The sequence below is a fragment of the Carlito syrichta genome, unplaced genomic scaffold, assembly GCF_000164805.1.
Source record: "Carlito syrichta isolate Samal-C Ts95f unplaced genomic scaffold, Tarsius_syrichta-2.0.1 Scaffold274232, whole genome shotgun sequence".
In the NCBI taxonomy this organism is placed as follows: Eukaryota; Metazoa; Chordata; class Mammalia; order Primates; family Tarsiidae; genus Carlito; species Carlito syrichta.
Genome location: NW_007218328.1, coordinates 85,744 through 105,172, shown reverse-complemented (window position 1 = coordinate 105,172; position 19,429 = coordinate 85,744). Strand labels below are relative to the sequence as shown.

The 19,429-nt window shown below is 38.5% G+C and overlaps 1 protein-coding gene across 1 annotated transcript in view; it reads left to right on the top strand.

Annotated features, from left to right (window-relative positions):
• Positions 1 to 391: 391 nt before the first annotated feature.
• BEND2 (BEN domain containing 2) overlaps positions 392 to 19,429 on the top strand; it is a 56,511-nt gene continuing 37,473 nt past the window's right edge. The window contains exons 1-5 of the mRNA XM_021709710.1: positions 392 to 521; positions 3,280 to 3,483; positions 8,151 to 8,233; positions 17,524 to 17,598; positions 19,171 to 19,216. Coding sequence (XP_021565385.1) covers positions 392 to 521; positions 3,280 to 3,483; positions 8,151 to 8,233; positions 17,524 to 17,598; positions 19,171 to 19,216 — 538 coding nt within the window. The remainder of the gene's footprint in view (positions 522 to 3,279; positions 3,484 to 8,150; positions 8,234 to 17,523; positions 17,599 to 19,170; positions 19,217 to 19,429) is intronic.

Sequence of the window (19,429 nt, the reverse complement as noted above, 5' to 3'; positions counted from 1 at the left end):
ACGTGGCGCCCCTGTGCCTTGCGGCGACCCTGGGGCTCACAGTCTACTAGGGACTTATGGTGAACCTGGGGCTTGTGGCGCCCCTGTGGCTTGCGGCGACCTTGAGGCTTGTAGCTTTCCAAAGGCTTGTTGTGAACCTGGTCCTCATGGCGTCCCTGGGGCTCACAAACTCCCAGAGACTCGAGGTGACCCTGTGGCTCATGGTTACCCTGGGGTTCGCAGCCTTCGGGGACTGGTGGCGAGCGCACGTCGAGGGGCTTAGCCTGGTTTCCAGCACGAGGCCCGCGGTTCCTTCCAGAGCCTCGATTGGCCATGAAACAATCGTTGGTTGCAGTCGCGATCTGAAGGCAGAGCCACCGTGAGCAGTTTCCCCGTCCCCCAGGAGGGCGGCATGGCGGGCTGTGGCGCCCCAGCAGCTCCTTCCAGCCGCACTTTTCCTAGAACTTTTCTTCTTTTTCCCCCTCATGTTCTTCCAGGAAGCATAACCCTGTTGAGCGATTTGGTTGTGTGGCAAAAAACCAGTAAATCTTTTTTGAGAACCTCCCTGAGGGGAGGTGACTTGCTTTGCGGGGATGAGCAAGGTTGCACTTTGCAGCCTCCAATTACCCCTTCAACCCCCCATTCCCCCACCTCCGGCCAGCACGTGTGAGCTTTAGATTTGGCAACTTCTAAGTACGTGGTGCTGACTTTGTGGGACGAGCTGAACTTTTTCAGCCTTTCTCTTCCTTGGTGGAGGCGGGCGGGGACGAGGAAGGAACTAGACGTTTAGAGTTTTGAGTTTAAAGAGTTGACGCACTCACGAGTTGGTTCATAGAAAACTTTTTGAGATTGAGATGCAGATGTGAAGGCTATGTTGGTGACTGCGTTTGATCAGAGACAGATTGGGCCGCCTCGTTGTTTTATTGTAAATACACAAAAGAGGGAAGATAATAACAATGGAGGGTGTCCAGGAGAAGCCCCGCGGTAGCGCTTGCTCTCTGCTTCAAGAGGGCAGACGCTAGAGTCAAATCCCGCAAAATGCGGGCGTTTCTCAGAAAAGGCTCTAATGTGTTTTGTTGGGGTTGATTCCTTTCCTCTTCTACCTGGCTGTGCCCGTTTTTAGACTGCTCCAGGGTTTTCTAACATGAAGCGGTAAACGGGTTTAATGTGTACAGACGGCGATTTTCCCAGCAACGTTTCTGCACGGTATTTTCTGAAGCTGCATAGGGTCTGGATGTGTCTTGAGCCGCACTTGTCTGGTCTGCTGCAAGTGCTGGGAGGTGGGACACAATCTGGGCTGCGTTAGCCGCCATCTGGCCCACGTTGCGGTCTCTAAAGTGTGTATGAACAATGGAAGGGCTACGAGATTTAGAAAGCGATTGGTGTTAACACTCTGTTTTGATTTTTAAAAATGGAGCGATCTGGCTGTTGTAATCTGCCCTGCTTTGCTGTGTGTTCCTTGAGATGGTCCTGGGATAAGACGTCCTTTTCAGCCCTCCTCATTGGGAAATCTGACTCATCTCCAAAGTTGTTGTCAAGTGAATGCCTTGAGCTTTGGGCGGAGGACCTTAAAAAAAAAACAACAAAAAACAAACTTCTAAAATGTTATAGTGTCTTTTAAAATTTGATAAGGAAGGCTATGTGTATTCCTAAAACAATTAGTTGGAATTTTACACATTTACTGAGAACTGTAGTGGAGTTGTCAATAGCTTTACTAGCTCTAGTTTGAAAATTCTGTTGTTATACAAAAGCTTGTCTTAAAAATAAAATTTCAATTGCTTTTGCTATCTTTTTCTGATGAGAAAACCTAAAGTTTGTTGTAGAGAATGTACAGAGAAGTTTAATGAGGATACTGATTTTGCTACTCAGAGATAACTATCCAGATAATCATTGGTATGCAATTCTTGGCTCAAAGTTAGGATTATACTATATTTGTCTGTTTCAGATCTTTTCTCCCCTTTGACATTATTCATAAGCATTTCTAATACCAGTAAATCTTTTTTGAGAACATGTGTCTTCTCATTGGCAAAATACCATTCCAGTTGAGGGAAATACCAAAATTTATTTAATCCTTTTGTTCAGATAATTAGATAGCTTATAATGTTTTGGGTTTTTTTCCATGAAGATTATTAAACAGAGTGTAGAGTGACTTCAAACCCAAACCCACGTTTTATGGATGACAAAATAGAGGCAAAAGAGTTGATGCATTTGGTCCAAAGGTCATAGCTCTGGATAACTACAGAGCCTGAATTGGAATCTTTATCATGTGATTCCTAATTTAGTCCTATTTTTGTATCACCACATGCCCCTTATACTAGCTAATTACTTTTTTCTTGTGCTTTGGTCCATTTGAAATAAATATAGTGAATCCAATTTATGTTTCAATGTAAATACTTCAAGCTTAAATATGTTCTTTTTCAGGTTAGCTTTAAGAAATAAAAAAGTCCATTTTTATTTCAGTCATTTTGCATAATATATTGTCTTTCATATTCGTTAAAATAGTTTACAGAGTTGATAACTCACATCTGGGTTACCTATTTCACATTTTATGTGATTCAATTTGAATTTAATTTGTTTCATAACAGCATTTACTTTTGCACTTTATTTCTGCATTATCAATCATAATAAATATTAGTAATAATTTTTAGAGGACAAGTTTGGAAATTCATGGTCACCACAAATGTGGCTGTGTAACGCCAGTTGAATCTTTAGGTTGAAAGCTTATCATTGAATACTATAGTATGGACCAGGTGGCCACATTTCTTAAGTAAGAAGTTTATTGCTCCACAAAATTGGAAGTACTAGAAATAATACTCTGTGTCTACATACATACTTACATATTCCCAAGCTTCCTACGAAGCAATTGATTTGTTAGTTAACTTATAATGATTAAAGATATAAAAATACTTAATACGAAATTCCAGCTAAAATACTTTTGTGTGTGTGTGTGTTGGAGTCTCTCTCTGTCACCCAAATTAGAGTGCAGTGTGGCATGCTCACGGCCACCCCAGTGTCAACCTGCTGGACTCAGGCGATCCTTCCGCCTCATCCTTCCAAGTAGCTGGAACTATAGGCGCACGCTACCATGCCTGGCTAATTTTTTGATATATTGTACAGATGAGCCCAGGTCATTCTTGAACCTGTGGGCTCAGACAATCCCCCACCTCATCCTCCCAAAGTGCTGGGATTACAGGCTTGAGCCACCACGCCTGGCCAAAAATCTATAACTTTATACTTTCCTCTAGGAACTGTTTATTTAATGTGGTATCTAATCTAAACTTTCTTTTTGTTTACTCTTAGATTATATTACTGTAACTCTTGAAGGTGACAGTGATGGTAGCGTCGTTGATACTGATGATACTGATGATGACAACGTTTCAATGATAGAAGATTCTGAGAGAGCAGTTACTGAGAACAGATTTTCCACTTATAACATGCTGACTATGCAACCAAATTTTCAAGGCAGCAGTGATAACTATCAGCATCCATCCCAAATGTCATATGGTAATTTTGCTACATTTCCTCCTGGATGAAATTTTGCTCTCTGGTTCCCATTTCCAGTAAACTGCTAACTATTCCTATAAACTTTACATTAATTAATAATTACCAGAGGGCCTGGCATGGTGGTAATACCACGATGTTTACTTCTGCTTGCATTTTACCTTCACTTAATCTTTGCCATATTTTCTTTTCTCTTTTTGCTCTGTGTGTGGAGTGACAATCTCAGAAAGCATTGGGGATAATATCTTCTCTGCTTCTGAAAAATAGTTTATATCTGATGACTGTAATTGAAACAATTTGGTAGCAAAGCAAAAGTGAAAGCCTAAGACTGAATTTATGGGGATAACAGTTATCAAGAGTCCATGGAGCAGATGACATGATTATCTATGTAGAAAGTCTCACAGAATCAACATAAATCTCCTGGAACTAATAAGTGGTTATGGCAAGATTCTATCTCCTTCAACTAATAAGTGATTATAGCAGGAAACAAGGTTAATACATACTAGGTAATCACTTTTGTATATTATATATCAGCAATAAACAGCTGAATTTTGAAATTAAAAACACGATACTATTTACATCAGCACCCAAAGGGGTATGTGGAGAGTGGAGTCCTGCAACCAGAACTGCTGTAGCTACGTGCCCTTCCAGTGGTTGCTTCCTCACCACAGTAATGAGGGAGCATGAGGCCCTTTGTCTACTCACTTGTACAGAGAGCCAAGAGACATTAACCCCTTGGAATATTTCATCCATAGCTACATGACAATTTGTTCTTTGCCCTTTGACTAGAGAATTGGGTTTACTACTCTTTAAAACATTGAAATATTATTATTGCCTAGTTGGAAGTTGGCAAACTTTTTCTATAGGGGCCAGATAGTAAATATTTTAGGCTTTTCAGGCTGTAAGATCTCTGCCTTAAGTATTTAACTCTGCCTTTGTAGCATTAAAGCAGCTGATATGAAAGCAGACGGTTGTGGCTGTGTTTCAGTAAAACTTTAAGGCCACTAGAATTTGAATTTCCTATAAGTTTCCCATTTAATGAAATATTGTTTTTCCACAATCGTTTAGAAATGTTCAAAGGTCCTCAACATTCTTAGCTTGTGGGCTATACAAAAACAAGTGGCAAGGTGGATTTGGTCTATAGGCTGTAGTTTGCTGACTCCAACAGCCCTCCTTAGTGGGAAGAAACTTGAAGAGGATTTTCCAATGTGGATACCAACTCATTGCTTCTACTTGTGGGAATTTATCCCTTAGAACTACTTACAGACGTGCAAGGATTTTGGCAGCATTCTTTGCAAGAGCAAAACTTTAGAACTAAATTGAATATCCATGAATTGGGGACTAGTTACATAAATTTTGGCTTATCTGTGTGACAGAAAACTGAGGAGTTGTTAAAGTGATTGCAGTATATCTAATGGTATTGGTTTTGAGAGATCTATACCTGTTCAGTAAAAAAAAAAAAAAAAAGAGGTTGGAGAACAGTAATTTATAGTCTGTTTCCTTTTATCTATCCAACTGACGGAAAAAACTCAGAACAGATTTCAGAAAAGGTAGCCAGGTAATTTTTTTATTGTGGTAAAATATACATAACAAAAATATTTATCATTTTAACCATTTGTAAGTATACAATTCAGTGACATTAAGTACATTCACAGTGTTATATGACTATCACCACTATCCATACCCCAAACCTTTCTGTTATACCTAACATAAACTCTGTACCCATTCGACAACAACTCCCTTTCTCTTCAGCCCCTGGTAACCTCTGTGCTACTTTCTGTCTCTATGAAGTTGCCTATTTCAGGTACCTTGTGTAAGTGGATTCATACGATATTTGTCCTTTTGTGTCTGGCTTATTTCACTTAGCATGTTTTTGGGGTCCATCTATGTTGTAGCATGTGTTAGAATTTCATTCCTTTTTTTTTTGAGTTGGAGTCTCACTCTGTGGCCCAGGCTGGAGTGCAGTGGCTCACTCACAGCTGCCCCAGTGTTGATCTGCTAGGCTTCGGTGATTCTTCTGGTTCAGCCTTCCAAGAAGCCGAAACTACAGGCGCATGCTACTGTACACGGCTAGTTTTTTGATTTATTGTAGAGATGAAGTCTCACCAAGTTGCCCAGGCTGGTCTCGAACCCGTGGACTCAGGCAATCCACTCGCCTTGGCCTCCCAAAGTACAAAGATTACAGGCTGAGCCACAGAGCCCAGCCAGAATTTCATTCCTTTTGAAAGACTAAATAATATCCCATTGTTTGTATCTGTGACATTTTGTTGATCAGTTAATCTGTTGGTGGACATTTGGTTGTTTCTACCTTTTAGTTGTTGTGAATAATGCTTCTATGAACATTGGAGTACAACTATCTGTTCAAGTTTTTACTTTTAATTCTTAGGGGCATATATCTTAAAGTGGAATTGCTGGATCATATGATAATTCCATTTGATTTTTTGAGGAACTGTCATACTGTTTTCCACAACTGTTGCACCATTTTATATTCCCAGCAGCAAATTCACGAGGATTCCAGTTTCTCCACATGCTCATCAGCACTTGTTATTTTCATTTTTTTTTCATTATAGCCATCCTAGTGTGTGTGAAGTAGTATCTGATTGTGGTTTTTATTTTATTTTATTTTAAAGTTGTGGGATACAACTCAGGGTTAGGTTTACAAATGTTCATTATGCAGGTACCCTTGTTGATGAGGTGTGTCCCTCCCTCCCCTGGCAGTTTCTCTCAACTGCCAATTCTACCCCCGTCCCCTGGCAGTTTCCTATTACTGCCAATCCCTTTTTAAAATAGTTTTATGATAATTTTTCAAGGTCTGCTTATGAGTGAGAACATGTGGTACTCTGTTCTTTGTTTCTGTGACAGATCACTGAGTATGGTCGACTCTAAATCCATCCAAATTACTGTGAAGTCCATATGTTTTTCCTTCTTTATGGTTGCATAATATTCCATTGTGTATATGAACCACATTTAAAAAAAACCAGTCCAGTTTCGATGGGCAACATGGTTGGTTCTATGTTTTTGCAATTGTGAATAGAGCTGCAAAAACATGCGTGTGGAGGTATCTTTTTTGTGGAATGATTTGAGTTCCTCCGGGTATATTCCAATAGGGGAATTACTGGGTCATATGGAAGGTCAATTTCTAGTTCTTAAATCGCCACACTGTCTTCCAAAGAGGTTGTACTACTTTGCATTCCCACCAGTAGTGTAGAAGCATTCCTTTCTCTCCGCATCCTCACCAGCATCTGTTGTGGTTTGTTTTATTAATGATGATCATTCTTACTGGGGTTAGTTGGTATCTCAATGTGGTTTTGATTTACATTTCTCTGATGATGAGTGAGGCTGAGCACTTTTTCATGCGTCTGTTGGCCACCCGTATATCTCCTTTTGAGAAATGTCTATTCATGTCTTTTGCCCACTTTTTTTTTGAGTTGGAGTCTCACTCTGTCACCCAGACTGGAGTGTAGTGGCCACTCCCTGCCACTGCAACCTCGACCTACTAGGTGCTGGCGATCCTTCCACCTCAGCCTTCCGAGTAGCTGGAATTACAGGCATGTGCTACCATGCCCGGCTTTTTTTTTGATTTACTGTAGAGATGAGGTCTCGCCAAGCTGCCCAGGCGGGTCTTGAACCCGCGGGCTCAGGCAATCCACTCACCTCAGCCTCCCAAAGCGTGGGATTATAGGCTGAGCCACCAAGCCTGGCTGTTTTTGCCCACTTTTTAATGGGGCTCTTTGGTTTTTTCTTTTTGGCACGTTTGAGTTCCTTGTAGATCCTAGATGTTAGTCCTTTGTCAGATTTATAGTTGGCAAATATTTTTTCCCATTCTGTGGGCTGTCATCCTGCTCTCTTGATGGTTTCTTTGGCTTTGCAGAAGATTTTCAGTTTGATGAGGTCCCTATCTTATCTTTTATGGCATGAACACTTGGGGTTTTGATTAGGAATTGGTTGCTAGTTCCAATTTCCATAAGGGTGTCTCCTGCATTTTCTAAGGTTCTTATAGTTTGAGGTTTTACATTTAGGTCTTTGATCTATTTGGAGTTGATTTTTGTGTATGGTGATAGGTAGGGTTCTGTTTCATTCTTCTGCATGTGGTCAGCCAGTTTTCCCAGCATCATTTACTGAATAGGTTCTTCTCTCCCCAGTGGTGGTTGTTGGAGGCTTTGCCAAAGATGAGTTGGTTGAGAAATTGAGACTTTGCTTTTAGAATCTCTATCCTGTTCCATTGGTCTATATGCCTGTTCTTGTACCAATACCAGTTTTTATTACTGTAGCCTTATAGTAAAGTTTGAAGTCTGGAAGTGTGTATTTCACCTGTCTCTGTGATGCTGGGGTGCCAGATCCTGGTGAAGAATTTTACTTTGGGAGGCACCATGTTGTATACATCGGGAACTTCAGTTTCAAACTGAAATTTTCCACCCAGGTAATAAACCCTCATTGGGGGTTATAGTTAGCTGAAAGCAATGAAGCTTGTTTGGATCAGGAAAATGCACTTTGCTATGTACAAGGTAAATTAGCTTCAAGTTCTGCAACCTCCCGTTTAGCAGTGATTTGTGTCTGAGAAGGCCAAACACAGTGCATTTATACGCAGCAGCTCCCCGGCTGTTAGATTCCTTCAGGACATACAAATGTAGTATGTTGTCTACGTTTAACAATCAGCTTGTCTTTCACAGAAACCCTCCGAGTGGAGTCAGACGCTGTGACTGACGTCCGTGACCCTTTGAGATCGTCATCACACTTCAGTTTGCTTGCTAGCGTTAGCATCAGTGCTGGCTTTACCCTGGCCACCGGGAGACAGGCGGGGCGGGCCTGGCGCCCAATACCATGCTCGGCCTGGGCGGCGACTGCGAGAAGCGGTCCCTGAGGACCGCACCAGATCCTGGCGGCGGGCTGGTTGAGGTTTCTATTTGCATTTCCTTAATGACTAAGGATGTTGAGTATCTTTTCCTGTACTTATTGGCCATTTGCTTGTCGTCTTGGAAAAATGTCTATTTATAAAATCTTTTGCCCATTTTTAAATTGGGTTGTTTGTTATTCGTTGTTGAGATTTAGGAGTTCTTTATATTCTGGATATTAATCGTTAATCAGAGATGTGATTTGCCAATAAGTTCTGCCATTCTGTAGGTTGTCTTTTTGCTTTCTTGATAGTGTTCTCTGATGCACAAAAGTTCTCAATGTTGAAGTCCAATTTATTTTTTTTCTTTTGTTGCATGTGCTTTTGGTGTCTGTGCATGAGATTACTGACAAATTCAACGTCATGAAGATTTTCTTCAATGTTTCTTCTAAGAGTTGTATAATTTTAGTACTTACATTTAGTTGTTTGATCTATTTCGAGATACTTTTTGAAGTTGATATAAGGTAAGGGTCCAACTTTATTCTTTGGTATGTGAATATCCAGTTTTCTCTGCACCATTTGTTGAAAAGACTGTCCTTTCCCCAATGAATGTCAAAAGTCAATAAAGGACTTATTTCTGGTATCTCTATTCTATTCCATTGGTCTATCCATATATCCGTTTTTATGTCAGTATCATACTGTTTTGATTACTGTAACTTTGTAGTAAGTTTCAAAGTCAAGAAGTATGAGTCTTTTTTCACTTTTCCCCCCCAAGATTGCTTTATTTGAGATCTCTTGCAATTCCATGTAAATTTGAGAATTGACTCTTCCATTTTCATGAAAAAGGTTGTTGAAATTTTGATAGAGATTGTGCTGAATCTGTAGATTACTTTGGGTAGTATTGACATATTAGCAACGTTAAGTCTCTTTCTACCCATGAACATGGGCTGTCTTTCTATTTTTTTCGGTATTTAATTTCTTTCAGCAAAATTTGTAGTTTACAATATATAATTCTTTCATCTTCTTAGATTTATTCCTAAGTATATTCTTCTAGACACTACTGTAAATGGAATTGCTTTCTTAATTTCCCTTTTGGATTGTTCATAGCTGGTGTATAGAAACACAGCTGATTTTTGTGTGTTGATCTTGTACCTTGCAGTTTTGCTGAATTTGTATATTAACTCTAGTAGCTTTCTTGTGGATTCTTTGGGATTTTTTGTAGACAGGATCATGTCATCTGTGAATGGAGATAATTATTATTAACACTTTTTTATTTTAAAGATGTGGGGTACAATTTAGGGTTAAGTATACAGATGTTCATTATGCGGGTACCCTTGTTGACGAGGTGTGCCCCCCTCCAGCAGTTTCCCATTACTGCCGATCCCACCCCTCCCCTCCTCTGGCAGTTTCCCACTACTGCCAATCCCTTTCTTATAGTATTATGAATTGTTCAGGGTCCACTTATGAGTGAGAATATGTGGTACTCTTCTTTGTTTCTGTGATAGATCACTCGACATTATAGACTCTAAGTCCAATTTGCTGTGAAGTTCATAATTTTGTCCTTCTTTATAGCTGTGTAATATTTCATTGTAAGTACCACATTTTTTTAATCCAGTGAATGGAGATAATTTTACCTCCTTCTTTCAAAGTTGAATGTCTTTTGTTTCTTATTCCTGCCTAATAGTTCTGGTCAGAACTTTAAGTAGAATATTGAATAGCAGTGGTGAAAGCAGGTATCCTGTCTTGTTCCTGATGTTAGAGGGAAGGCTTTCAGTCTTTTGCCATTGAGTATGATACTGGTTGTACATTTTTAATGAAAACTCTTTATTGGGTTTCAGAACTTTCCATCTATTCCTACTTTTCTGAAAATTTTTATCATGAAATGTTGGATTTTGCTAAATGCCTTTTCTGCATCAATTGAGATGATGTGCTTTTTTCTTTTATTCTATTAATGTGATATATTACACTGATTTTCTTATGTTGAAGCACCCTTGCATTCCTGGGATAAATCTACTTGGCCACGGTGAATAATCTTTTTAATATGATGTTGAATTCGATTTGCTAGTGTTTTGTTAAGGATTTTTTGGCATTTATATTCACCAGGGATATTGGTCTGTAATTTTCGTTGCTTGTGATGTCTTCGTCTTCCTTTGGTATTAGGGTAATTCTGGCCTCCTAGAATGAGTTAGAAAATGTCTTTTCCTCTAATTTTTTGGAAAAGTTTGAGAAGAATTGGTGTCAGTTCCTCTATAAAAGTTTATTAGAATTCACCACTGAAGCCGTCTGGTCCCGTGTATTTCTTAGTTGGGCGGTTTGTGATTACTGGTTCAACCTTTTGTTATAGGTCTGCTTAGACTTTCTATTTCTTTTTGAGTCAGTTTAGCTAATTAACTTTATTGAGTTATGAGAACAAATTGTTTCTCATATAACTGCATTAATAAGTTAGAAAATATATAGGAAAAAATACTCAATTGATAATGACAATGAAATATATTTAAAAATTCTAAGGAACAAATGAATAAAAATAGCAGAACCTATATGAAAGCAACATGACTACTTTATTGAGAGTCATGAAATAAGACTTGAGTAAGTGGAGAGACATAAATTTTCCTTGGATGTGAAAAAACATTCTAGTATAGCTTGAAAAAATATCTTGGAAAAACCTATTTAAGGGACAGGTGTTGATTTAGCATATCAAACACTAAAACATGTCAAAGGTACAATTCTTAAAATATTGTCGTATTAGTTCTGAAATAGGGAGCAAGATTTAATGTGAGAGAAGCTCATAAACAAAACAAAGGATTTCGAGTTAGCTTACTGTAGTGCATTACTATGTAAAGGGTGGAGAGAGTAAATCATGCTGGGACAGATGCTTAACTATTGGGGGGAAAACTCATTAGATTTCATCTCATATTAACACACTTACATAATTTCGAGATGGATTAAAGAGTCGAATATCTAATAAGTAGGAGTATGGAAAAACCAGAAGAAAATATAGTTGGATGTTTTCTCTAGTAAAAGATTAAGTATAAAAGCAGTTTAAGAAATCACAAAATATTAACAATTTTGATGAAATAAAAACAAACCCCTCCCTATCTCAAAAACATCAAGCTTTAAAATCACATCTTTACCTGAGAGGAGTATTTGTGGCAATTATATATTTTCGAGGAGTATTTGTGGCAATTATATATTTTCAAGGGTTATTGTCTTGAAGCTAGCAAGACCTCACACAACTCAGACAGGAAACATTCAGACCTCAATTGGGCAATGAGCAGGGGACACCCAAAATAACAATGTACAGAACAATAAATATTAGTGAATAGAAAACATATGAAAAATATTCAGCTGCATTCATAATGAGAGAAATGCAAATTAAAATGGGATACAGGCTCTAAACTTTCATCTAGCAAGTTAGCAATTTTAAAAAGGTAATTCACTTTGGTGATAATTGAGAAAAACTGTTGCATTGCAGTTCTCTTGAAATGTAAATTAGTATGACCTTTTTCAGCATTTTGGCCACACCTCATCTATGTTGCCTAGGCTGGTCTCAAACTCCTGGGCTCAGGCGATCCTCCTGCCTCAGCCTCCCAAAGTGCTGTAACTACAGGTATGAGTCACTGTGCCTGGCCTTTAAATAATTTTCAAATTAATACGTGCATATAATCAGCATCCATACCAAGCAATACAAAGTTACGAGCTCCCCAGAATCCACTGAATCCACTCCTGTCTTTTTTTTTTTTTTTTTTTGGCAGAGTTTATTAAGAGGACCGAAAAGCTCCAATAGTGGGAGGGGACCTGGGGGGGTTGCCCCACTCCCGTCCTTTTAGTCACTACCCCTCTATAAGGTAACCACTCTCCTGACTTCTGACTTCTCCCATCATGGATTATTTTTGCCTGTTTTTGAGTTTTATCGCAATGGAATCATACACCATATTCTCTTTTATTTTACGTCTGGCTTTTTTTTTTTTTTTTTTTTAAAGAAACGGGTTCTCACTATGTTACCCAGGCTGGAGTGCGGTGGCATGATCATAGCTCACTGCAGCCTCAAACTCCTGGGCTTAAGTGATCCTCTCACCTCAGCCTCCCAAATAGTTGCGACTATAGACATGTACCACTACGCTCAGCTTATGTCTGGCTTTTTATTTTTTTATTTTTTTGAGTTGGAGTCTCACTCGGTTGCCCAGTCTGGAGTGCAGTGGCCGCTCCCGGCCACCGCAGCCTCAACCTGCTGGGCTCCAGCGATCCTTCCGCCTCAGCCTTCCAAGTAGCCGGAATTACAGGCATGCGCTACCATGCCTGGCTGATTTTTTGATTTGTTGTAGAGATGAGGTCTCGCTGCCCAGGCGGGTCTCGAACCCGTGGGCTCAGGCAGTTCACTCATCTCAGCCTCCCAAAGGCACGGGATTACAGGCTGAGCCACCGAGCCTGGCTTGTCTGGCTTTTTAAACTCAGGGTTTTGGTTGTGAGATTCATCCTTGCTGTTTGAAGCAGTAGTTGATTTATTTTCATTTCTCTGAGTTCCTTTGCATAAATACACCACAATTTAATTACTCATAGTTGTGTTTGTTTTATAGTCACAAAACCCCAAATATATAGGAAAAATAAAAATTGGCTTAAAAAATAAAAATTGGTTGAAGTTATACCTCAAATTGGAGATATTTTATAATTTGAAATTTACATAATATTACTCTGCATTTATCTAACTGGAGAGTTGATTGTCCCATCTTCTTTATTCCCATTTGATTTCTCTCTTTTGAATCCTTGGTCATCAGTGTCCCCACTATAGAGTAAAAGAGAACAGGAAAGAGATGAAGCCTTTTAGCTGAATCCCATAACCGAAACTTCGTAATTCTAGATTGTGTGACTGGCATATAACATTGATTTATTTAGGTTTAATATACAATTTAGCTAATAAGGCAAGCTGATTGACTTGAAGGTTGAAATGGACCTTAGATATCATCTCTACTGGTGTTCACTTGGCAGATGAGGAGGTGGCGTCTACAGTGGTCTACCCAGGCCACATAGTGGTGTGGGTCCAATCTGGAGCTCCCATCAGGCTGACCTTTTGGAGGCATGCTGCCTCCTAAGTCAGGAGCCCTTTGAGCTCCTTTGCAACAACAGTCAGTCATGGTATTCTCTTGTTCATTTGTTTCTAGCATTGACTCTGTAGAATTTAAGTTACGAAGCATTCACTTCACAAATTGGAATTGCATTTGATTTGATTTTTATTCCAAGTCACTGACAATATAGCCATTCAGATTTTAAAGGCTTATTCTAAATGCTCATGGAAGAATTCTTGTTTTGTCACTCTTTAAAAGTCAACCCAAACTCCAGTTCAAGTTAGCATTCTGAGAGCGTAGATATCGTAAGCTTATTAAGATAGCAAGTGTGTGAAGTAACCTTTTTATTTGTTGCTTTTCAGGAGGTGAGGGCTTAGTAGTCCAAGGTAACCAAGCAGTTTCACAGAAGAACTGCCCAGCAAATTTTAAAAGATACAGTTCCAGCTCACGGATCTCACTGTCCAAAAGGAGACGATTATCTACTCAAAGGGAGAAGAATATGGTTTGTATATTAAAGTAAAAATCTTTCTTTGTTCTTCTCATTCTGCTGTATTTCTTTTTAAAAAAAACTGAGATGAATTTCATACAGTAAAATGCACAGATGTGAAGTGTACAGTTCAATGAGTTTTGATAAATATGTATATTTACACCCCATGAAGATAATGAACATTTTTTATCACCCTAGAAGGTAACTTCAGATTTCTTCCCAATAAGTCCCTACCTCCCTTGACCTTGAGGGAGATACTATTCCGATGTTTTTTTTCCATCCTAAATTAGTCTTGTCTGTTTCAGAGCATCATATAAATAGAATTGTACAGCATGTACTCTTTTGTGTTACAGTCTGCTTTCTTTAGAATAATGTTTTGGAGATTTGTTTCATAATATCAATATTCCATTCCTGTTTATTGCTGAGTGGTATTCTCTTGTATGAATATCCATAATTTGTTTATCCATTCTTCTGATGGACATTTGAGTTGTTTCCAGTTTGGCGCATTAATGAGTAAACTGACTGTGAACATGCTTATCTCTTTGTGAACTTATGTTTACATTTACTTTGGCTAAATACTTGGGAATAGAAATATTGGATCATGAGGTAGATGAAAATTTATGAGAAACTGTCAAACAGTTTTTCAGAGTGATTAGACCACTTTATATTACCACCATATTCAGCTCCACCATATTCAGCTGTTTTTGATCTTTGAAGTTGAATAAAATAGATTATTGAACTATATGTAATTTGCCTTAATTATATGTAATAAATGTGCGTTTTAATTTAAATATTTATTTTAATTATGTTATTAAAAGATGTATATTTTTTCTTAATTATATATATATTTTATATATATATATATACAGAAAATGCATTTATTTGCTTACATGATATGGATATGGATATGAATATTAGTGCCGTATAAGTAGTATAGGCAATTCTTAAATTCTTAACTTCTTCCAGCCCCAATATTTTCATCTTTGGGGATAATGTTACTTGCCTAAAACCAGTTAGCATTGTATCCCATGTTAATTGACACAAAACCAAGTGTCATGGTTTTTTGGACAGAATTATCCGAAAGCACTCTGGAAAGCATGGCGTACTATACAAGGATAAGATGGTACTATTGTGTTTACAATTATTATCTATATTATAATTCCATATAATTTTGGCTGTCTAGTAAGTTTGTAATGCAGGGCTAATTCAGGCAATTTTTATCATCTAGTTGGAAACAAAGACGTGGATAACTATTTGGTATGTTTATATATGCTTATATTGAAATTATTCTCATAGTTCATAACTCATCCTTAGAATATAGCGTTATACTGAAATGTAATGGTTATTTACTGTCTATTTACTTATACCCTGTCTTATTCCACAAAATGATTTTGGTGATTTACAGATTAATTTATTAAGAAAAGTTACTTAAGTGTTTCCTATCTTGTCCACAGAGTGTCACTGTTGGATTATATGAAAACCAAAAGTCATGTATCATTTAGTTCTTTGTTCATAGTCGAAGTACTCGTTTTTAAAGCAGTTCTGGTACTAGACTAGTCTTTCTACTCTGAAGTACATAAGGGGTCCAGCTCGATGGAAAATGGATCTGCAGTGTAGTTGGGTTAATGAGAACACAATTCTGTAAGTGCATCTTTTCATGTTGAAGGATTTGTAATAGCTGAAGTTCCTTTAATATAAAAAAATAGGCCTTTGGTCCTTCTTAAAAAACAAATAGAAGTCCTGAACTTTTTTTTCAGCACTTTCCTTCATATTTCCTTTTGGTTTATTAATCTTTCATAGACAAGAGCATGAACACCTGATTGTGAAGAAGGTGGAAGTATCATTAATGAATGTATATTAAACCTTAAATGTTTACATAATATTAATTGCTAGTTGCCAAATATGATTACACTTACCATCACCAAGAAAACAATTTAGATTCTTTTTCAGCCTTCATATACTGTGGAGTTATTATGAACTTAGGCTCAAGAAAATACTTCTTCCTCCTGAATTTGTATGCTTCTTTTCACTAGACAATGAGCTTTTAACCATTTTGTTTTCCTCTTTTCGTTATCGAATAGGAAATTCACAGCATCTTTGTACCCAGTTTTATTAGCTTTTTAAATTTTTGAAATAATTTTAGGTTTATGGAAGCGTTGCAAAATATTACAGAGTTCTCATGTATATACTTCACACAACTTTTCTTAATGTTAACTTACCGGTATAACTTAAAACTATGGTAATTATGTCACTACAGCACAGTTATCAAAACCAGGGAATTAACATTGGTGTGGCACCAGTAGCTAAACTATAATCCTTGTTTTTACCATTTCCCCCAACTCCCATGTTCCTTTTCTGTCCCAGGATGCAATCCAGCATCCCCCTTTGAATTTAGTTGTGTCTCCTTAGCCTCTTCCGTTCTGACAGCTTCTTATTCTCTCCTTGTCTTTCATGACCTTGACACTTTTGATGACTGCTGGACAATTATTTTGTAAAATGTCTCAGTCTTGATGTGTCTGATACTTTCTCTTGAATAGATTGAGATTATGCATTTTTGGCAAGAGTACCACACAAACGATGTTATCTCGTCATTAAATGATATTGGGGGTACATGGTGTTGATATATCTTTTTATTGATGATTTTAACAATTGGTTAACATATGTCTTCCAAATTTTTTCAGTGTCAAGTTGCTATTTTTCCCTTTGCAAGTGATGAATATCTTGGGTAGAAGGGTACTTTGAAATTATGCTAATACCCTGTTTCTCCTCAACCCACTGAGTTCACTTAGCATCCATCCATGAGTTTGACCTGCAGCAGTCATTACAGTGATGTTTGTCTTATGATGACTCTCTATTTCCCTCCTTCCTTCTGGATTTATTAATTAGAATGCATTTGTAAGGAAGAACTGTGCTTTATCTCCCACGATTTATTTATTGCATTATATATTTATATCAATATGGACTCATGGACATTGATTGAATTATATGAGTTACAATATACTATTATCATTATTTGTTTTGTTGATCAAATTTTCCAGTTTTGGCTATTAGAAGCTCCTTCGAGTTGGCTCTCGTGGCTTTTTTGCCTATTCCCACCCTTTTTTGAACACTTTTCATTTTCTGACATTGTAAGATGTTCTAGGCTCATCTGTACTTTCCCTGTCCCAGCCTTGGGATTCAACTTCTTTTAAAGGGGCCCTACTTCCTTTTATTGGAAAATAGTATTTAGAAACCAAGATTTGGACATGAGATGTGCTCACTGCTGCTCTTATGTCATTGATTTCTGTGGACAGAGCTAGGAAATGAATGTATGTTTCTAAACCATGCATACATATAAACCTATATTTTTATATCTACCTTTATAGATACTAAGAATTGTATGTTCATACTGGTATTCAGTAGTTTTTCTTAAACCTAGGTTCTTATATAATAACGTCTTTTCTTACCCCCTTTATTAATCAACTATTTTCTTTTTCATTCTCAGATGAATGTAAATTTTGGTTTTACTTTATCTCTGCTTTAAATAAGACTTCTGAAAGCCTTTGGAACATAGGGAAAAATTAAAACAATTGAAAAGATAAATATTTAAAGTGTTATTTTTATGGTGCTTAATTTGATTCTTACTGATATCAACCATTGACTACTTGTTTTTATAATATTAATAGGAGAGCAATGTACCTGAAGATTCCTCTGATGAAAATTATCTGAACCATCTTACAGAGTTGGAACGCCATTGCGAGGTATAAAAGTCCTGTCTCTCAAATGTAGTTTTCTGAAATATTGAGCTAAAATTTTATTTATCACATTTAATGTCATTGTACTATTAATAGAAATTTTGCTGTGTCAGGTTCTATATGAGTATCACCTCACTGTGATGCACTTTAAAAAATTTCTAGTTAGAACAATATCCCAAGGTGAAAAATTTGAAATAAAAATGATTTCCATAGTTTTTTAAAAAACCAACCCATAACTGGTCAAATGCAGTTAAGTCTCTTTCATCTGGATTGTTCCATATTTAATCTCTCCAACATAATCTTTAAAGGAAATGGTCTGATTTGGATGAAATTGAATATGTGCCGAACTGCATGGGAAGATATCTCAATTAAAACAAAACGGCAGCCCATCAGTGTTTGTAAGGAGCATACCCTATGTAGGTCTGAGGGGATTTTCTGAAAATTAGCATGTTGGTAGATTTGATGACCAGTAATTTTGGGAGCTGCATACCTCAGAGGTAATGAAGGTTTCTAGAAAAATAAATGATTCTCAACATATATAAGAGTTCTTGAATAGCATGAGTTAACATACTTTGAAAAGTAAAAATGTCTGTCTGGTCTTTATCAATGTCACTGGTGGGAAGAGAAGTGGAGTGCTTCCAAGAGACATGTGCAGTCTTGCAGGGAAATACTACAGAAGGGGGACTGGAGTGGGAAGGAGTGGTGTTTCCCGGCCTGCCTCCCTCTGCACTATTTGACCAGGGGTAGGGGGTAGCATCTAGGAGGGGAACTACCCGGATCCAGAGTCCCAGCCTGAAATGGTCCCATGGGCTCCTCTCCCTTGCTCCCAAGGGGCAGACTCTTTCCTTTCTAGATCACTTTGCCTGCTCAGGTTCTTGCCTTCCGGATCCCTCACCTGAGCCCCTTGTCCTTACCTAGATCCCTCTTGAGTCCATCCCTGCCCTGTTCAGATTGGGAGCAGAGAAAGGCTCCCCCCGCTGTCTCCTACCTACCTTCCCCCACCCGCCCCAGTGCTGCCTCTTCTCTCCTAGAGAGAGTAGAGGCCTTGGAGCAGTCCTCCCCTCCAAGTCTTAGTTCCTGTCGCCACAGCCAACCAACCTACTGACTCCGTCCTTCTGAGTTTTTCTCAACCCTTCCACTGGCCAGGGCCAACACCTCTGCTGCTTTCTGTGTCTGGCCCTCTCCCTGAGCCCAGAGACGCCCCTCTGCTAGTCTATCCTCTCTCTCCTCTGACTCCAGCCTCTGTCCTTGCTTCTCCTTCTTCTCCATGTGTTCTCCACATCTTTAAAAGCCACTTTTCTTGCCTCCATCCTTTATTTGCTGTCATCCTTGCTCTCCCTGGCTCCTGAGTGTCACTGTTACTTGCTGTCCACACACCTGGCTTTCTGTTTCTCTCTCTCTCTCTTAATCTTAGAAGTAAAATGTACACAGTTTAAAGAAAAGTTAAACAGCAGAGAGTGGGCTTAAACAAAACATTGTCGTCCCCATCCTTTCTCTCTTTCTCTCTTCACCATCAGCCCCATACCTTGGAGGTAACCACTTTTAATAGTCTTTTTTGAGACAGAGTCTTGCTCTGTGGCTCAGGTTGGAGTACAGTGGTGCCATCACAGCTCACTGCAGCCCTGAATTCCTGGGCTCAAGTGATCCTCCTACCTCGGCTTCCTGAGTAGCTGAAACTAAAGGTATATACCATCTGCCGGGATAATTTTTTACATGTTGTAGAGATGGAGTCTTGCTGTGTTGCCCAGGTTGGTCTTGAACTGCTGGCCTTAAGTGATCTTCCCACCTTGACCTCCCAAAGTGCTGGGACTAGAGGTGTGATCTTAGGCCTGGTCTA